General features: G+C 37.2%; 1 protein-coding gene across 1 annotated transcript in view; it reads right to left on the bottom strand.

Annotated features, from left to right (window-relative positions):
- Positions 1-15,151: 15,151 nt before the first annotated feature.
- The window catches only part of LOC114666811 (kin of IRRE-like protein 1), a 327,249-nt gene continuing 322,559 nt past the window's right edge, over positions 15,152-19,841 (bottom strand). Inside the window, exon 15 of the mRNA XM_028821820.2 lies at positions 15,152-16,323. Coding sequence (XP_028677653.1) covers positions 15,760-16,323 — 564 coding nt within the window. The 3' untranslated portion in view covers positions 15,152-15,759. The remainder of the gene's footprint in view (positions 16,324-19,841) is intronic.

The raw sequence follows: 19,841 nt of genomic DNA on the forward strand, positions 1-19,841 counted from the left end.
GTCTCGCTTAAAACTGTCCAAAATGTTTCCAGGGCAAGATCCAACCTGCAAACGCTGCAATCAAGTTCCAGCCTCACTGGGTCACGTTTTGGGCCTGCAACAAATAAACATCATTCTGGACAAAAATTTTTAAGTGCCTTTCATACAGCCCTGGTGTGATAATCACTTCTAACCCATTAACAGCTGTGTTTGATGTTCTTCCAGATGGGCTTAAAGTGGAGAAGGACAAACAAACTATGATTGCCTTTACTACAGTACTGGCAGGCAGACTTATTTTGCTAAACTGGAAGAATCCTAACTCTCATCTTTTAAGTTAGTGGGTAACTAATGTTTTATATTATCTGAAATTGGAAAAAATCTAATTCTCACTTAAAGGATCTGTGCAGAACTTTTTCAAAACCTGGCAGGATCTAATCAATAATAGTTTAGAATAAGCTCTTAAAGCACTGAGGAAGCATATTCTCTTCCCATTTCTTTTTCTTCTTCATTTATCTTTATCTGCCTATTAAACTCATCAATTTATTTCTTTTCACTAGCTTTGTTTTACTCCGTTGGCCATGCCCTCTTTCTCAGGGTTAGGGGTTGATTTGTTTTCAATCCTATTTTTTGTAAAAACTGATCTATTTATATGGAATGATTACAATAAAATCAATAAAATTAATAAAAAAATTATGATCACATAGTACCGATGGGGGATTTTAATGCACACTGACATTTTTAGCAAATGTTTTACTTATTTGTTAAATTCAGTAGGATTTTGTCAGATTGTCAAAGGTCCAACTCATAATCATAACCACACATTAGATTTAATTATAACTTACAAAGTTGAAATTCAGAATTTAAATATTACTCCATTAAATTAAGTTATTTTCCGATCACTACTTAATTACATTTGATTTAGTCCTGCCCTTGCCAATGCACTCACAGATTAAAACAAAGACAGTGCGACATCTAGATTGTAATTCTGCTTCAAAATTTATAGATACTCTGAGTAAGTCGAGTGTAATTGTGAAAAACCATTCAGATCAGTTAACATCAAATGTAAACGTGGAAAACAATTTAGATCAGCTAACATCACATTAAAATGTGACCTTGAGAGATGCTCTGGACGCAGTGGCTCCCCTTAAAACAAAAGAGATCAAAGCACATAGAAACTCTCCCAGGTTTAATGAAAAAACTCAAGCTCTTAAATTAGAGTGTCAAAAACTGGAGAGTAGATGGAGAACAACAAGCTACATGTCTTTCAAATTGCATGGACAAAGAACATTCAAAATATAAAAAAGCTCTCTTTAAAGCTCGCTCAGAATACTATTCTACAATAATAGATAGCAATAATAAAAATCCTCGGGTACTGTTTAGAACAGTTGCTAAATTAACAAATGGGAATTTTATTATTATTTATTTATTTATTATTATTATTTATTATTTATTTTATTATTATTTGTCTGTTTTTACCTGCATTTTTATCACTCTTTAATTTAATATTGTTTTTTGTATCAGTATGCTGCTGCTGAAGTATGTGAATTTCCCCTTGGGATTAATAAAGTATCTATCTATCTATCTATCTATCTATCTATCTATCTATCTATCTATCTATCTATCTATCTATCTATCTATCTATCTATCTATCTATCTATCTTCAGATCTATAGTGCAAAATACCAACAGGTATTAGCAGTACAGACTTTATGAACTTCTTCAATGAGAAAATTAAAAATATAAGATCTTATATCTCAGCATCACAGTACAAACCACATACTAGCTTAGCAGACCCTGCTTCACATTGCATTCAGCACTTTAGTAATTTTAATCCTGTAACTGAGCAGGAAGTCTTAATTTCTAAAATGAAACCCACTACTTGTTCCCTAGATCCAGTGCCAACAAAACTAGTAAATAGTGCAATGGATGTTCTTGCAGCGCCTATTCTAAACATTATCAATAGTTCATTATTGCATGGCACAGTACCTGATGCACTAAAAGTGTCAGTCATTAAACCATTACTTAAAAAGTCAGACCTAATCCCACACATACTAAATAATTATAGGCCTATTTCAAATGTACCCTTTCTCTCTAAAATACTAGAAAAAGTAGTCACCAATCAGCTTCAGTCACACCTTACGCATTACAATTTATTTGAGAAATTCCAGTCTGGTTTCCGCACTGGTCAGAGTACAGAAACAGCACTAACGTGAGTTGTAAACGACATTCTGATATCCTCTGATGAAGAAAACTCCACTGTAATTATGTTGTTAGACTTAAGTGCAGTGTTTGACACCAATGACCATTCTATTTTACTGCAGAGGCTAGAAAATGATGTTGGGCTTACAGGCACTATGCTCGCTTGGTTTAGTTCTTATTTATCAAATCGATTCCAATATGTACAGAAATGTGCTGACAGTACTCCATCATTATACACAGAAGTAAGATATGGTGTCCTGCAGGGCTCAGAACTGGGACCTTTACTGTTTTCACTTTACATGCTTCCACTGGGATTTCAAAATCCTCCTTTTAACATATAAAGCATTAAATGGTCAAGGTCCGGCTTACTTGTCTGAACTTATCATGACTTACAAACCAGAGTGCATATTAAGATCTCAAGATGCCGGTCTGCTTATGATTCCAAGGATTAATAAAATAACAGTGAGAGGTTGAGCTTTTAGTTACAGGGCCCCTAAACTGTGGAATGGTCTGCCTGCTACTATAAGAGATGCCCCTTCAGTCTCAGCCTTTAAACCCGGCTGAATACTCACTACTTCAGTTTAGCATATCCTGACTAGAGTTGCTGATTAACTGTACAGACTGCATCTCTGTTGTTAGTCATTAGCACTAAAACATAAGTAACATGATAGTTATAATTAGTTACTAACCCTCACCTATTCTGTATCTCTTCTTGGTACTCAAATGTGGCACTTGGTGCCACGGCCCATCTGCCAAGTTGTTTTGCCTGCCTAAGGTAAAGTCATCCCTGTTGGAGAATCACAGGAATCATGGGGTAGAGGGGTCCTTTCATCAGTTTGGCTAGCCCAGCGCTGTTTGAGCTGTTGAATGGCCAAATGGGGGAGGCAGCTTGATGGCTGAGGTCTCCAGGATTCTAAACGAATCCAAATCATATTATGTGATATCACCTACTGTTAAATTCTGGTCCGTACTTGTAAAATTTTTATTTTTATACTGTACTGAGGATTTGTTCTGTTCTGTGTATTGCATTGTATTGACCCCATTTTTTTGACACCCACTGCACGCCCAACCTACCTGGAAAGTGATCTCTTTTTGAAGTGCCTTTCCCAAGGCTTCTTCCATTTTTTCCCTAAAAGGGTTTTTTTGGGAGTTTTTCCTTGTCTTCTTATAGAGTCAAGGCTGGGGGGCTGTCAAGAGGCAGGGCCTGTTAAAGCCCATTGTGGCACTTCTTGTGTGATTTTGGGCTATACAAAAATAAATTGTATTGTATTGTATTGTATATAGTTGGGCTCACCTTGACGCACAGCGTGGACTCTGGAACCAATCTCATTGAGAGGGGCTGGACTATCTACCACTCTGGAGTTGCCCCTGGTGAGATGTGCCGAGCGGGTTTGGGCATACCTATAGTCCCCCGACTTGGAGCCTGTTCATTGGGGTTTACCCCGATAGATGAAAGGGTAGCCTCCCTCCGCCTTTGGGTGGGGAGATGGGTCCTAACTGTTGTTTGCGTGTATGCGCCGAACAGCAGCCTGGAGTACCCACACTTTTTGGAGTCCCTGGAGGGGGTGCTAGAGGACACACCTGATGGGGACTCCCTCGTTCTGCTGGGAGACTTCAATGATCACATGGGCAATGACAGAGAGACCTGGAAGGGCGTGATTGGGAGGAATGCCCCCCCCCGATCTGAACCCGAGTGGTGTTTTGTTATTGGACTTCTGTGCTCGTCACGGATTGTCCATAATGAACACCATGTTCAGGCATAGGGGTGTCCATATGTGCACCTGGCACCAGGACACCCTAGGCCTGAGTTCGATGATCGACTTCATGGTTATGTCGTCGGACTTGTGGCCACATGTCTTGGACACAAGAGGGGGCGGAGCTGTCAACTGATCACCACCTGGTGGTGAGTTAGCTTCAATGGTGGAAGAGGATGCCGGTCAGGCCTGTTGTCCTGTTTGCTTCATCAAGCCGTGATCTTCAGCTCTTTCTGGATCGGTTTGCAGTTGAGTGTGAAGCGGCTGGGATGGGAATCAGCACCTCCAAATCCGAGACCATGGATCTCAGCCAGAAAAGGGTGGAGTGTCCTCTCAGGGTTGGGGGTGAGATCCGGTATCTTGGGGTCTTGTTCACAAGTGAGGGAAAAATAGAGTGGGAGATCAACAGGCGGATCGGTGTGGCATCCAGAGAGTGGTAAAAAAGGAGCTGAGCCGAAAGGCAAAGCTCTCAATTTACCAGTCGATCTACATTCGTACCCTCACTTATGGTCATGAACTGTGGGTAGTGACCGAAAGAACGATATCGCGAACACAAGTGGCTGAAATGAGTTTCCTCATTCCTCCACAGTGGTGTCTGGGCTTTCCCTAAAAGATAGGGTGAGAAGCTCAGTTATCTGGGATGAGGTCATAGTAGAGCCACTGCTCCTCTGCATCAAGAGGAGTCAGATGAGGTGGCTCGGGCATCTGATTAGGATGCCTCCTGGTCTTCTAAGGACGACCCAGGACACGTTGGAGGGTCTATGTCTCTCAGCCGCCCTGGGAAGCCTGAAAACCATGAGGACTGCTTGAGGTCATTTATGTTAGGTAGAATGGCTAGAGGGGGCTGGGCGGTCTCGTGGCCTGGAACCCATGCAGATTTTTTTTTTCTCCAGCCATCTGGAGTATTTTTTTGTTTTTTTCTGTCCTCCCCAGCCATCGGACCTTACTTTTATTCTATGTTAATTAGTATTGCCTAATCTTATTTTTTATATTTGATCTTTTTTCTCTTTCTTCATCCTGTAAAGCACTTTGAGCTACATCATTTGTATGAACATGTGCTATATAATTAAATATTGTTGTTGTTTCTGCCTAAACAATTATTTGTTTAAATTATCTTCAAAAGTATGTTCTAGATATTATTGCATACCCCTATGGCTACTGTGTAATGAATGGCAGTTCATGTAAAATGGATGGTTGTGTCTATATAAACACTTTTTATTTTAAAAAAGTATTTCATTTTAATCCAATACAAGAAAAAGAAAATGTCTCAGAGCTCAAGTTAAATGTGATTGGGTCAAAGGGGTCAAAAAGAACATCTTTCAGTTTATCTCTCTTTATTTCCCTTTTCCCTAAAAGAAAAGCACAGACTTCAAAATTTCTTATGAAAGCAGTGGTTTATTTCTGTATAATAGTGTGAAAAAATAATTACATACATATACAAAATATTGAAACAAAAACAAGATAAGACAATGACAACTGGAGGACACAAACCAACGTCCTAACACACGGCTTGTGTTTAACAGTAGAGATGAACTGCCAAGGTGCAGAAACAGGTCGCAGTGCCAGATGGAGCTCAAACAGCCACACATAGGAAGGGTTGCTGTTTGTCCTTGCAACTTTACAACTCAGCTGATGTCCACACCAGTGCTCTTTAAATGGAATGGCCGCATTAAGGGTAAAAAGATGTGGCAACCCAATCCATTTACTTTGCTTGCACATACATGTTCCTAAACACAGGATGGGCATGGTTCAGGCTTGCACAGCTAGCACAAGGAGAGTACCATCAGTCAGAAGAAAGATACAATTATGCCAGCCATGCCTCATATTTTTTCATTCATTCATTGGAATGCACACTGTGGGCTGTGCTTACGCAAACACTAGTGCATGGGATTTAGTGAGAAATGGTGCTGACCGTCCCTTTCTGGGAGAGCCACTAGACCTGCCTAATGAACTGCTTACTACCCCAACTGAACCGTGGCCTGGCTCTCCAATACTTACATTTCCTAGCTTAAGTGAAAGTGGCACTAGTAACCTCAGTTGGTGCAATTACACCTATTTATTTAATTTTACCTCTTTGACATCGTTGTCGGATTTTGCAAATTGGCACTTAGAAAGGTTGATGCAAAGTGACTTTTGTTGAGACAGCTGTGATTGTTTCAGTTGCACAGATTCCATTAAGGAATATGGAGCCTCCAGGGTTTCATGACTTTGGCATGTCATAAGCTAGGTGTTGCTTCTGGGCACAACTGTTATAATACAGACCTATGTTTTATCTTTATTTTTAATGTTACTTTAATACAAGGCTCTTCGGTCAGTAACAGTAGAACAAGGTAGGTGATTATAAAAAATACCCAAGAAATTCTAGTTACACCAACACCATTAGTCTTCACATTCTGCCATGACCCCATTTGGATTTTGGCTTAAATCTGTTCCATTTGAAAGTGCCATCTGTTTGTCCTAAGGTATGCCAGTAAACAACAGTCCCTTGGCACACATTGATATATGTGCACAGCCTCAGTGCTCTAGGCTAATTCTAAAAATGATTATTGTCATTATGAAAAAAACAAAATAATGGGGCTCCTGCAATAACAAAACAAAAAGTACCTTAATGCAAATTTAGAAGGCTATGTATTCAGGTATTGTAGTGAAATGTATGGGTAAAGGAGCCAAGAAAGCAACCACTTAAAGTATAAAACAGAAGAATATGACTGCAGAGCAATTTGCACTTTTTTGGCAAAATAAATACAACTTATTTTTGTATAGCTCTCTTCACTCAGCATTTATCCACAGATAATGTATACATTTTTTAATTATCTCAGAAGTAGACTTTAATTTTTTACTGTCATATGCTTCAAAGTTTGTAACTATGGATAGTTTGATGCCAGCGTCACTGATTTATGGAAGAATGTCCATACTATACAATATTCATGGGCTACCGAAATTTCACAGCAGGCCATCCAGAATAAAAGCCTTCATGACAAGAAGCAAAGAAATATGGCTTTTGAAGAAATGGATAATACAGTACAAACAAATAGAGGTGAATTAAAAACTCCATAAAGCATAGCTCTTTGGGTTCGATGCAAGTTTTTTGATGATGACAGGATACATTCCTGTAAGTGACAGAAAGCACCGGAAGCAGCTAAAGCCATAAATTCTGAAGAGGTGAAACAAATCAAGTAATAACTAATTGTAAAAACTGCAAAGAATTCATACCACTTAAAGAGGGTGGGGGTGAATAGCACTTACAAAAATACATCAAATAATAAAAATGTCAAATTAATACACAGAAAACTTCATAATAATACCTGTAGTACCTGTGCCAATGATACAAAACAAACAGAATGCATATAAATATTTCAAATGTATGCAGTTTATTTTTTTCTTCAACTTGATGCTTCGTCATCGCAGAATAATAATAATAATAATAATAATAATAATAATATAAAACTGGAATGCTTGTAAATATATTTACAAATACTGGAAATGGTACAAAAAATGTTGGAAGAAGTGGATAGGACTTGGTCTGCTGATGATTGATTTCTTCCTATCAAAATGTCCAGAAACAACAGGTGAGTAAAGCTCAACATTGACACATTGTAATTTGGTCTGAATACATTTCTGGCACATTTGTGTGATAAAGATCCACTGTAGAGCCTCTGAAATGCCAGCTCAAAGCTGACAACGTGTAGTTTGCCTATGAATAATCAAGTTGCCAAATAGGAGTACCTAGACAACCTCAATGATGGACTCACAGCATCTTAACCGATGTTAATCAGGATTTGCCACACCACTCATTTTCTCAAAGAATTCTTAAAAGATGGTAAATAACTAATTTGGAAATAGAACGATTAACACAATTGACAAAAACTGAAATCCACATTCAGTAGTTGCTTCTTCTGGGCTGACTACTTCAACAGAATTCAGTATACAGCCAGTTCAAAATGATAAAAACTAGTGCTCTCGCTGTAAACATGCCCCATAAGATCCATGAATACCATACCTTTGTACTTTTAATAGCTCACTTGGTTATGCTAACTTTCCCCCTTTCTACAGGGAGTCCAGGAATGATACAATATGATTAAAATCCCACTCAATTTAAATATTTTTACTCATTCTTGAAAAGACATTTTGCTTCAGACTGGAAATGAATCATCTAGATTTTAACAGTAGAATCCTCTATCCGTTGAGCATGAATGCTTAAAAACATAGCCAAATAGGACTTTCAGGAGCTCTAAGGGTTGAAAGGGAAAAGATCTGGTATCACAGAGATTGAAGACAGCATCAACATCCTGTCTTGTGGTCTTCTGTGCAAATAACTTCTTACAAATTTAAACTTGTACAGTTCTCTCGTAAAAGGAAACACCAGTGCTAAAGTGTTGATTGTGAATATAAGCACAGAGGTTCACATTCTGATCTGTTCAATGCAACACAAGTTTAAACAAAGTGTGCATGCAGCAAAGAAAGACAAATCAGTGAATAGGTATTATTGTGTTGAATTTTGCTCTAAACAGATTTTATTGTGGGACACATGTCAAGTGAACAGCCAGTCATTTTAACAATAACAAATACAGTGGTCCAATCATAGTTTTGGGGCACAAATCTAACCTGACGTTAGTTGGCCCTGTTAAGAAGCAGGTCCAGGCAATGCCTTATAAAATAGATTTTTATGAAGAGGCAAAAACATATCAATATAAAGTTTATAAAAGATTGTCTTGGTCACAGACCTGGATTAAAGGAGTTTGAAAATCAATGATTTGGATATTTCTTGGTGGCGAGTCATTTAGGCTACCCCAGTCTACCTAACTATCTTGTGTTTGAGGCATGGATTGGTCCCTTTACTACACAGCATCCTTATAAACTCACAATGCTGCCCCTCAATCTCTACAAATCATGGATTGGGTAGTAAATAAGAAACATTCACATGAATTCACACACACTGTCATTCCTGAATTTTATTCTCCTCAGAATGCCAGATACTGCTTAACACAGTACTGGGTGGTTGCCAGTGAATGATAATAATGTGAATAACATCACTGTCACCCATGTTTTTTCATTCATGTTAGACTCAGTATTATTAGATTGTATTCAGAGCATAACTGAGCCATTATGCATACACATATATTTTCTGTAACCCTAAAGTGCAAGCTTTTTTTGTAAACACTAGATTTCTTTTCACATCTTTTACAGTTCTCCGATATTTGATCAAAATGAAATCAAGTAAGTACAGATTTCATTTGAGCTTATCAGCTGAAATGTTCCCAAGGAAGACCAGGAATAATCTATTTTAATTTGAAAATAAAATTTGGGATCTGAAAAATAATAGGAACTTGAAAACAAACAAGATTATCCATTCAGGCTAATTTTCTACATTGATCCTGCTGGAGTCTTTGGCTCTAAGTTATACATTTTGGACTGGATGAATTAACAATCAGGAGGAGCACAGCAGAATTTGAATATTATATTGCAGATTGTTCACAGTAAAGCTGTTTTGAGGTATACATTTCATGACATAATACAGCACACCACATTTATAAATTTCTGGTGATAATCTAGTAAACATGCTCAGGTGTTGAATTAATGTCACAGTGTTTGTTTCACATCAGGTCACCAACTATTGGTAAACTCAAGAATGGTTCTGCTTCATTGTGCTTGTTCATGCCAGGTGTTCATGACTAGTTATACAGATCAGGCATATGCCATGCAATCGGGTGGCTTGTTTTTGCTGTGATGAACAAAGCAACCATGACTGTGTATATGAAAAGGATGCAAGACAATACAAATGCATACCCGAATGCCTCAGTCACTGATCTATACCATGGTGGATGAACAAGGATTACAAGCTGCATTACTAAAATGCTTCATATCTTTTGACAACAGCAACTCTGGGCCATTGGAAGGCACCAAGAGAAATCACTTGCATGCTGCAAATCTGAAAAACAGCAGCAAACTTAGTTGAAGCAAGAAAAGATTAATTGACATTAAGACCCCTTAAACTTTACTATATTACTGCATCATACATGTGCAAAAATGTTTAAAGATATTCTGTGAATGATATATAAAAATCTTTTTTTAGGCATAACCAATCTTGAGCTTTACCCTATCCATAGTCACCAGTGTCGTGACTTAACATGATCAGAACATGATGAGGCTAGTAAGTCGTTTTCATAAAAAGAATGTTTAATGCTGGCTCTGTTGTAAAATGGAGTTTAACAGCAGATTTTATATGATTCTGTTTCTAGTTTAATCCATGAGTATGTTTTTAGGCTATACAGGTGTTCCCCGCAAAATGCTGTTAGATACATAACACAAATGCCCACCCAGTGAACTAAGGGCCACTATTTTATTAATTTTAAGCTCATCTCATTAATATGATCTTATAATTCATTTATACGAACTGTATATTAAAAAGTTAATGTTAAAATAATATATACACAACAATAACACATCAACATAGGCTACTGTTAGATACTTATTAAGGACACCCAGCTAACTTATAAGAGGCAATTATTCATTTATATGACCTGTATATTATATTACCATGTTAATAATAAAAATAACACCTTATTAATATGACTTGCTGTTAGATAATTAACAAGAAGGCACACGAAAACTTTCATGTGCCATCAGGAGAACTTATTCAACTTGTCAGGCTAACATTTTAAAGGAAGCATTCTTGCATTAATTCGATGAGATTGATGACACTGTAAGTCACCTTAGATAAAAGTGTCTGCTTCTCACAGAATATTAAATGAAAAATAATATCGAGAGTTCATTCAGATTAAAATTTTAACTTTGTGCATTTTCCCAGCCGCTCCCACTATATGTTATAGTTGCTGCCTCGTCTCTTCATTTACTATAATTAGTTGAAAAGTAGGCTCTATTCATGAGATTCAGTGTGGGTTTAAAAATACTATTTGATCTGTAAGGCACCTTTCCACTGAGCATGGTGTTAATATTGCACTGTAGAAAAACAATAAAAATTTAGAATAACGTGTGCCAAACATCTGTGAGCTAAGCAAATGCATTCACCTGTTGGCTAGTCATCTCTTATCTGTGGGCAGTGCTGTCATTTATATGTGCCATTTAAAACGCCCAATCTGAAGTAGTTAAAGAGAAACAAAAAAGTGGCAGTTTTATCATCTGGCTGGTGCGGCACATTCTTTTATAGCTTTAATGATTTGGAATTGGAATACATAAAGAAAATCTGCCTGCTAGTCAATCAAAATGCAAATGTCCTGCTCAGTCCATTGTTACCATTCACACCACACATTCCTCCTGTTGAAGACCTGTCTCTATTGTTTGCATTGAAGTCAGATGTCTTTTTTTCCCCAGAAAGAATATCTCTGGGACTTTGGGCTTTTGAGATAGTTAAATATTTTACTGAAAGTAGCGATAACCTTACATGAAGGTTATGTCATCATTCCTTTGGGAACAGAGACTGAATGGATGTGCTCAGCATTAAAGGATGCTGCAGACATGCTTGTCTGAATGGGAACACTGGTGTTTTCTTTCACAAGACAACTGGATTGCTATCAGCCTTCACAAGGCATTTAAACATTAAACTGCCAAAAGCCACACATCCATTTATTTGCTAGCCTGAAAGATGGTAGGATTTTGTCAGTACCAATGCAAAACAGTGTTTGACCACAGGCCTTCAGTTAGTCAACAGGAAGAAAAAGTATGTTGATGATATTGGTCACAGAGTAATAAAATTACATCAATGAATATAGCCAGTTACACAGAGCTCAAGTAGATTAAAATTTGGAAATCAATTGAAAAATAATTAATAATTCCAACTTTAGGACTGACAGACAGGTTTATATTGCTCATAAAAATATATATATAGAGTGTCTGTATCCCTACATTTTCACATATGCTCTTTATATATACTGTACATAAAGAGGAACAGAGACAGACTCATTCTACCTAAAAAACAGTTTGCAAATGTGCACCATTCTTTATGCATGGCCCCCATCTTTGTACAAGTTTTTTCTATGGTTGCATCTTGAGACAAATCCACAAATGTTGAAGAATATCAACAGTTCCAGTTCGATTAAGCTACACTTACAAGTAACTGGCCTTTTCAAGTCTCTGGTTCTGCTTCTCTTCAGCATCCCTTGGTAGTAGGAGCCATTTTCACTGCAGCCAATACGTAGTTCATTCCGCATTCACCTCTAACTGAAATTCAATTCTCAGCTATTGATGCACACAAATGGGACAGATGCATATGTGAAGTGGATTGGAGGGGTAACTGAACATTAAGCACTTACAAAGAAGATTTCTGTACTATTCTGAACTTAGCAGGAAGGAGTGATACCAAGTCCTCCCTGGTGCACCTATTTTGTATCATAGGTTTACATTACTTATTCACTTGTGAATTGTTTATGATGTTAATTGGATCATTTAGGTTTTTAAATGTTTAGATGTTGACCGATGCCATACATTTTAACATATTGGCATTGACCCAGCAAGTGCCAGGTAAACAGGAGCAAGTGCTTGTGTTGACTACCAAATGAACATTTTACTTTGAACAGTGACAAAGAAAAAATTAAACAGAACATATGTGGTATTTTTGTAATTCTAATGAACAAAGATATTTGTAGCAATATATTTCCATTACTACACAAAATGTACTACAATGAAGCTTATTGACAGTTGTGTGCCATTTACTCCCCCGAGGCCAAGATAATGAATTGAGTCGCACATATTTACATACTGTATATATGAAATATACTGTACACACAAAATATTCTGTATTTGTCTGTCTGTCTTTCTGTGTATATATAACATGAAAAACTAACAGTAAATATAATAATCACTCTTATACAAAGAGACAGGGAGACCCCATACCTCCAAGTGCATAAGTAAGCAAGGTCTTACATATGGCAATATGTCAAAGGTGGGCAGTTAAAATGTTTATATGCTTTCTGAAAGACTTTGTTCAAAAACAACAAGAAATAGAATTTGGTCATAAAACTCTGCAATACAAAAATTTTCTAACCTTAATGGTCTCACCCAGCATTAGAAACGTAACAGAGACGCATCTACACAGCAGGCTCCAAGACCAGCAGGGTAGGACATTTAGTCTTGCTCAGTGAAACAACAATGCTATTCACTGTCCTCAAAGACCATTTAAAGCTGAGTGTCATAGCTTCTATTTTTGGCTGTATTCTGAAACAGAGTCGTGTGTCAGGTTGGCATAGTATTTAGCATTGCTGCCTCCCAGCTCCAGGATGCCCAGGTTCTGTTTCGAGATTGGTTTTCCCTTGCTCAGAGGATTGATAGGTATTTCCAAATTAGCCCATTCTGAGAAGTGTGTAAGTACCTGTTTTCTCCAGTTTGTGGATGGTAACTACTGTATGCTCAGTACTGACAGGTGAGTTTCAGTTACCCCCCAAACCAGCGATTGATAAAGCAAGTACAGAAGAAGGATGTCAATGTAGCTGAAATACTGAGACATTTCCACCACAGTGAATGCAGGAGAACCAAAACATTCACAGGAAAAATACTGATGACTAAGCTCAAGGATGTGTTACATTTTTGGGTGATTAACAAGGCTGGGAGTTATGTTTTTTTTTCATTAGATAACTAAAATGGCATAAGACAAATGCTAAACATTTAACACTGCAGTTTTAAAATCTGTAGCATTTTTGTCATTTGAATGTCAATGTGGAGAAGCAGCTGGTTGATTGGAGTAAGAAATGTATCAGAGAGAGAAATGATTCAGTAGAATCTTTGTCGCCCTCTTGTGGGCAACTGTAAATGATATAAACAAAAGTAACATATTGACATTTTACCATTTACAAAAATGAGCCATTATTGAAAAAAAGAGCTTTTCAATAAATTCTCATTGATATCATAATTATATACATTTTTGTGTACCATTATATTATCAGAAACTTTATTTACACCATCCCCTGGTAATTTTGGAGCCAACTGTTTCAGTTAAAAAAAAAAAAAAAAAAAAAAAATATATATATATATATATATATATATATATATATATATATATATATATATATATATATATATATATACTGTATATATACAGTACATATATTTTAAATAGAATTACATTTGCCAACTCTTATATCTTTCTTTGTAACACATGTGCTTTCCTGTGAACTATACATACATTATTTGAAAAATACATTTTTATGTGAAATAATTCTATTCTAATTATTCATATATACAGTTACAATGGATAGGTGTGGACTGACATGCATAGCATAATTGCTCAGCCCCATGTCCCCTACTGCATGTGGACAGACAAACATATGACAACAAGAAATTGACATTCGGGTTTATGCACTGCCCCAGCAGTTGCAAGGATGCTACTAACACACAAAAAAGCCATAAACAAATGGGGCTTCTTTTCCCAATGCAGTCAGTCTCCCACCTCTCACAGGCACTGAGTTCAATCTCATTCTTTAATGATTGTGTTGCTGAAATTTGTAAAGCTACATTATATGGAAGGACAGTTTTCAGATCATACTAATTAAAAATATTTATCTCCTTCAAAAATGGAGGGGACTAGAAACATCTACTATGTCTCAAAACTTTATTGAGATGCAAGTTCAACCTAATGGATTGTCACAGCTACTCCAGTCCTCACTTGCCTGTATTTCAGCAGCCATATATGTACTGAAAATGCAGTGGACTGGAGGTTTGTGCATACTCTATGCTGGGCAAAAATTCTGGAGAGAGTGGCCAAAAACTCTACATATGAAGGCTTCTAATAGAACCATAAATTCATTCCACAACTCACCTCTTTTCTCTAACATTTACAGGGTTACTGTTAGTGTCTTACAGGGTTTTACATCAAGGAAAATTCACAGCTGTTTCAGTCTCTGCTCACAGTATGAAGACAATTTGGTGAAATTACTTTGAAGAACTGCTTGTGAAAAGCTTCAATGATGTTTTTTTTTCTATTTTCTCAGATATTGAATGAAACAGCAAATGAAAAATTACATGCATATGAGTGTTATGGTGCATATCTCTGTAAATTGTATGTTTCACGGCAGAGATAGATAGATAGATAGATAGATAGATAGATAGATAGATAGATAGATAGATAGATAGATGTGCAGTATTACAGATAGATGTGAAAAGTGCTATAATATACTGTATATAATATCTATCTACATATATATATATATATATATATATATATATATATATATATATATATATATAGAGAGAGAGAGAGAGAGAGAGAGAGAGAGAGAGAGAGAGAGAGAGAGATTTTAGGATAGATAAATAGAGAGATGAATGAGAACACTGCTATAGATAAATATCAAAAGTGCTATATGACAGAGATATAGTTGTGAAAGGTGGTATATAACAGATAGACAGACTGTACAGCATGTCTGTATGCACTCATATACCCACACATTTTAACAGTGCAGTTCACAAGAGCCCCACTGAAGCCTGTTCACTTTAAACTATGCATAGAGGAGATGGATGGCAATAACTGCAGTTTTTTATGTCCCAGTGGTAAAAAAAATAAGAATACATTTCCTGCGCCATACATTTCTCTAAAAAGAGTTAAATAGGAATGTAGAACCACAGCACCTGCTATACACATATACCACTCTCTGGTGGCAGTAACTGGAACAAAATCTCTCAGGCTTTCTGCAAAAAAGCAGATTCCGTGGACATTCTCTTGAAAGTTGCCTGGGTCCATTTTGAACAACTTTTCTCGCACATGTAAAGTATGCAGTGCTGTCAGTTTTTCAGAGTTGTCTTCTCCTATATCTCCCATGGTACCTGCCTTCGGTGTTGTTTCACCTTAGTTACATCTAATTTTAAATTTAATTCTATCCTTATCACACATGTGTTTGCATACGCTGCTGATGTCTCTGACCAAAGTCAGAATGCTGTGAAGAGTATGAATACCTTGTTGTGGAGGGGCCATATTTTCCAAGGTTGCCTTCACCTGTTGCTGTAAAAGCTTCATAACCAGCACTAAGCCGATCTAACCCCAGATTTCCTTGCGTTGGGAAGCCCAGCCTGTAAGGAGCATAGGTATTGACGCTCTGTGGATACCCATGTCCTGTGCCATAGTTTTCATAGGATAGCTGATTAGTAGTGTCCAGCATAGTGGGGCCACATTCTGCAGCAAAGTCTGAACCTGTAGCCACAGCATTGTTGGTATTTCCAGTCCGGGCATATGTATTAAACTGGGCATAGCTTGCATGGGATAAACGTGATGGGGGTCTTGGGTCAAAACATCGCCCCGGTCCACTTCCGCCTCCTCTGTCAGCAATAGTGGCACTTGGGTTTGCAGCTGGCCCTGTGGAGGAGCGATAGTCAGCATAAAGCATGGAGCGTGAAGAAGGTCTTGTGTCATCATGTGCAGCACGCACATTATAGTAACCGTTGGTGGGATCCTAAGGGGAAAAAAATGGAAAAAAAAAAGTGAAACTGAATATCAATCTTTGAAAATGATCTGCTTTCATCTTGCTTTATCCCTGCAGGTTCGTTCAGTGATGAAATGCAAAGTTAGTTAATTTGAAACGATAATGGATCAATCTACTCTTAAAACTGTTCATCTAGTACCCTGAATATAATAACTCCAGGACCACAACAAAGGGAACAAAGCAATAGGAGGCAGTTACTGATTGAAAAGAAATTTCCCATTCTGATATGTAGCATCAGGGAGGCCTGTTACAGTACATGTACTGTAGGTCTCTGCTGTGTATTAAAATGGCGAGAAGACTATCTTTGGGATGTCTAATTTTTTATCTGAGGCCTCAGCTCAACACTCAGAAATAGTATAGTTCAAATGTGGGTGGGCATGGATAAAGACAACTAAAGAAGTAGCAAAGTGCATTAATCACCCTGAAAGAAAGACTGGGACATTGATCCTAGTGGGGAATGCAAGATTTTCTTTGGCTTGTTTATTTGCTACATTTACTCTAATTGTGTTTGTCTAGTTCTGCATTTTTAGTAATAACCTATTTTATGCATGTCTAACATGTCTCTAAAGCTGCATTACAGAGACCTTTCACTTACACATTTTTAAGGAACCCACTGACTGCACTAGCTAGCCAAATACTCATGCATGGCAAGTGGGAAGATTTAGCCCAAGCCAGAACTCAAGTTATCTGATTTTTTGGAAATGCTATGGTCTTCTTGTTCCTTACAACAATGACATATGTATCAAATTGATGAGACTTGTGAATTATTTGACAAAAAATATGCAGTATATATAATAAATATACCATCATAAATATATACAGTGGAACCTCGAGATACGATCACCTCTGTATACGAGAAATTCAAAATACGAGGAAAGTATGAGCGAAAAATTCAGATCTAAATACGAGCATTGGCTCACGTAACGAGCCACGAGCCAGGCTGTGGGTATAGCTCGCGGCTTAGCGAGGGGGCGTGGTAGCTGTAGCGAGCCGCAGGGCGATCTGCGGTGTCTGCGTTTCTCACCTAAGTGCACAGGTGGGAAACTGCCCACATCCATGATTGTTCCTGTGGCTGATGGGCTGGGCAGGGTTGCCACCCGTCCTTTAAAATACGGAATCGTCCCGTATTTGAGAATGAAATTGCGCGTCCCGTTTTGAATCAATACGTATGCGTCCCTTATTTTTTTGTATTAAAAGTGGTAACCCTAGCAGCTGCCATGTCTTCCCCGCATATATAGAGAAGCGCGAGCCGGTTAAGGGGGAGAAGAAGTAAAAGAAAAGAGAGGAGAGGAGAGAGAACGGAGGTTGCAGGAGGAGGCAGGAATCCGCAGCAGTAGGAAGTCGGTGCGAGAGAGCGAGCGAGTACAGGCTCGCGTGTAGCTGAACAGGCGAGCCAAACAGCTGAAGCAGGACGGTGTAGAGAAGGTCAGCTGCATTAAGTGTCTCGCCTGTTGCAGAGCCCGCATGGGAGAAGCAGGTGAGACGCTAACAGAGAAGAAGCACCGGGGATTGTCATCTGTTTTTTGAAGACTGCTTCCTGTTGACGTTTTAACCTCGTATTAAAGGATTGTTATTCTTATGTACTTTAAACCTCCACTTCACAACTGTTTTAAGGATTATTTATTTAAAGATTTATTGAATGCTCTACTGCACTTTGGACACCTGTTTTGATTCTTTTAATAATCAGTTATATTATTTACCAGTGTTATTTATTAAAGGTAGACTACAGTATATATAATTTATCAGTGTTATTTGTTAGGAAAATTGATTTTTATGTTAATATATTTGGGATGCGGAACGGATTAACTGGATTTCCATTATTTTCAATGGGGACGTTTGTTCTAGATACGAGAAATTCGCTATACAAGCTCAGTGCTGGAACGAATTAAACTCGTATCTAGAGGTTCCACTGTATCTATTTCTGTAAAGCACAATTTTCCCTTTGTTTTTTACTTTTAGCTTTGTTATTCAAGCCACACACTTGAAATTTGGCACACAGATACTTTTTACCATGGGTCAGACTATTTTGATATACAGTATAATTTCATCCTGGGATCAAACAAGTGGTATAAAATATGTTAGTAAGAGCCATCCACAGAGAAACTGTACAATACAGATTACCAAGGTATTTGTGATACATGGCTCTGCATTGTTTATTGAAGTGGCTTCTCCATTTTGTTTGCACTGTTTGTTAAAGACAGAGAGGTAGTGGTTTAATGAGCATTTTTGAGCTATTTAAACTGTAGCATGTTTCACACATCTTTTGAGTATCTTGCTGTAGCTATTCAAGGAGTATCATACTCTCTCATAGCGATAATTCATTTTCCACCAAAATCTAATAGGCCTTTTATCAATAAGTTCTCAGACTAATTATTCATAATAATTACAAATTATAATAGGTTCTAATAGTAGACAAGTTTAGTTTTCATGTACTGTAAATAATCAGTGTGACCCCAAAACAAGAGAGTTTATCTGTTTACTGTATTCTTTTGATCTCAGTCAGCATGTTACCCAGCCAACAAACAAAGAAAGACATATGCTAGACCTAAAAAATTCAAAAGGAATAAAAACCTATGTGTGGAAGTACATTTTACCATTACTGAATTTTATTTGGCATACTGTAGAGATATTGATGACTAGAAATAAAGAGCAGCATGTGGTTAAAATATATTATTTTGACTTTGCTGCCGTGTCTAGGTTTGCTCTTATTCTGAGTAGTCAGGCTGAATTTAGTGCTTATTTTAATTTAGCCAACGGTCTAAACATTAAGGTGGAAATCTTTAATGCTAATTTGTAAGGCTTTTTCAGCATTTTTTAAAAATAAAATATTAAATGCAATATAATACATCCTTCAAAGGTAAACACCGTTGAACCTCGGCATGCTCATTACAGTGAAGTAATTTCCTTTACTAACATAGATTTAACTGCACTTCATAGAGTAATATCATTATATAAGTACTCATTTTAAACCATCCACCTGCGTCCTTGATCCAGTCTCAATAGATGTTTCAGATGTGCTAATTGGTTGTGTACAAGAAATAGTTAAGTGTTCATTAGATATTAGTGTTTTCCCAGATTGTTTTAAAGACTACAGTAGTTAAACTGCTGCTTCAGAAAAATAATCTTTTCTCTCATGTCTTTCACAATTTTAGACTTATCTCTAGCCTACCTGTTTTAATTAAAATTCTCGAAAAAGTAGTTACTGCAGTTCAAGGATTAATTGAATAAAAACTTTATTCTTGATCAACTTCAGTCAGGTTTTTGAACAAATCGCAGTACAGAAACTGCATTGCTAAAGTAGTTAATTATTTGTAAGTTAATGCTGACATAAATAGCATCAGTTCTTGTTCTCTTGGACTTGAGAACAGCATTTGACAGCATAGACCAGAGTATTCTCATTAATTGTCTTAGCCACTAGGTGGGTCTCTCTGCTAGTGTCCTAAACTGGTTTTATTTCTATTTAAAAAGTAGAATATTCTTTGTAAGTT

This window comes from Erpetoichthys calabaricus, chromosome 16, assembly GCF_900747795.2.
Source record: "Erpetoichthys calabaricus chromosome 16, fErpCal1.3, whole genome shotgun sequence".
NCBI lineage: Eukaryota > Metazoa > Chordata > Cladistia > Polypteriformes > Polypteridae > Erpetoichthys > Erpetoichthys calabaricus.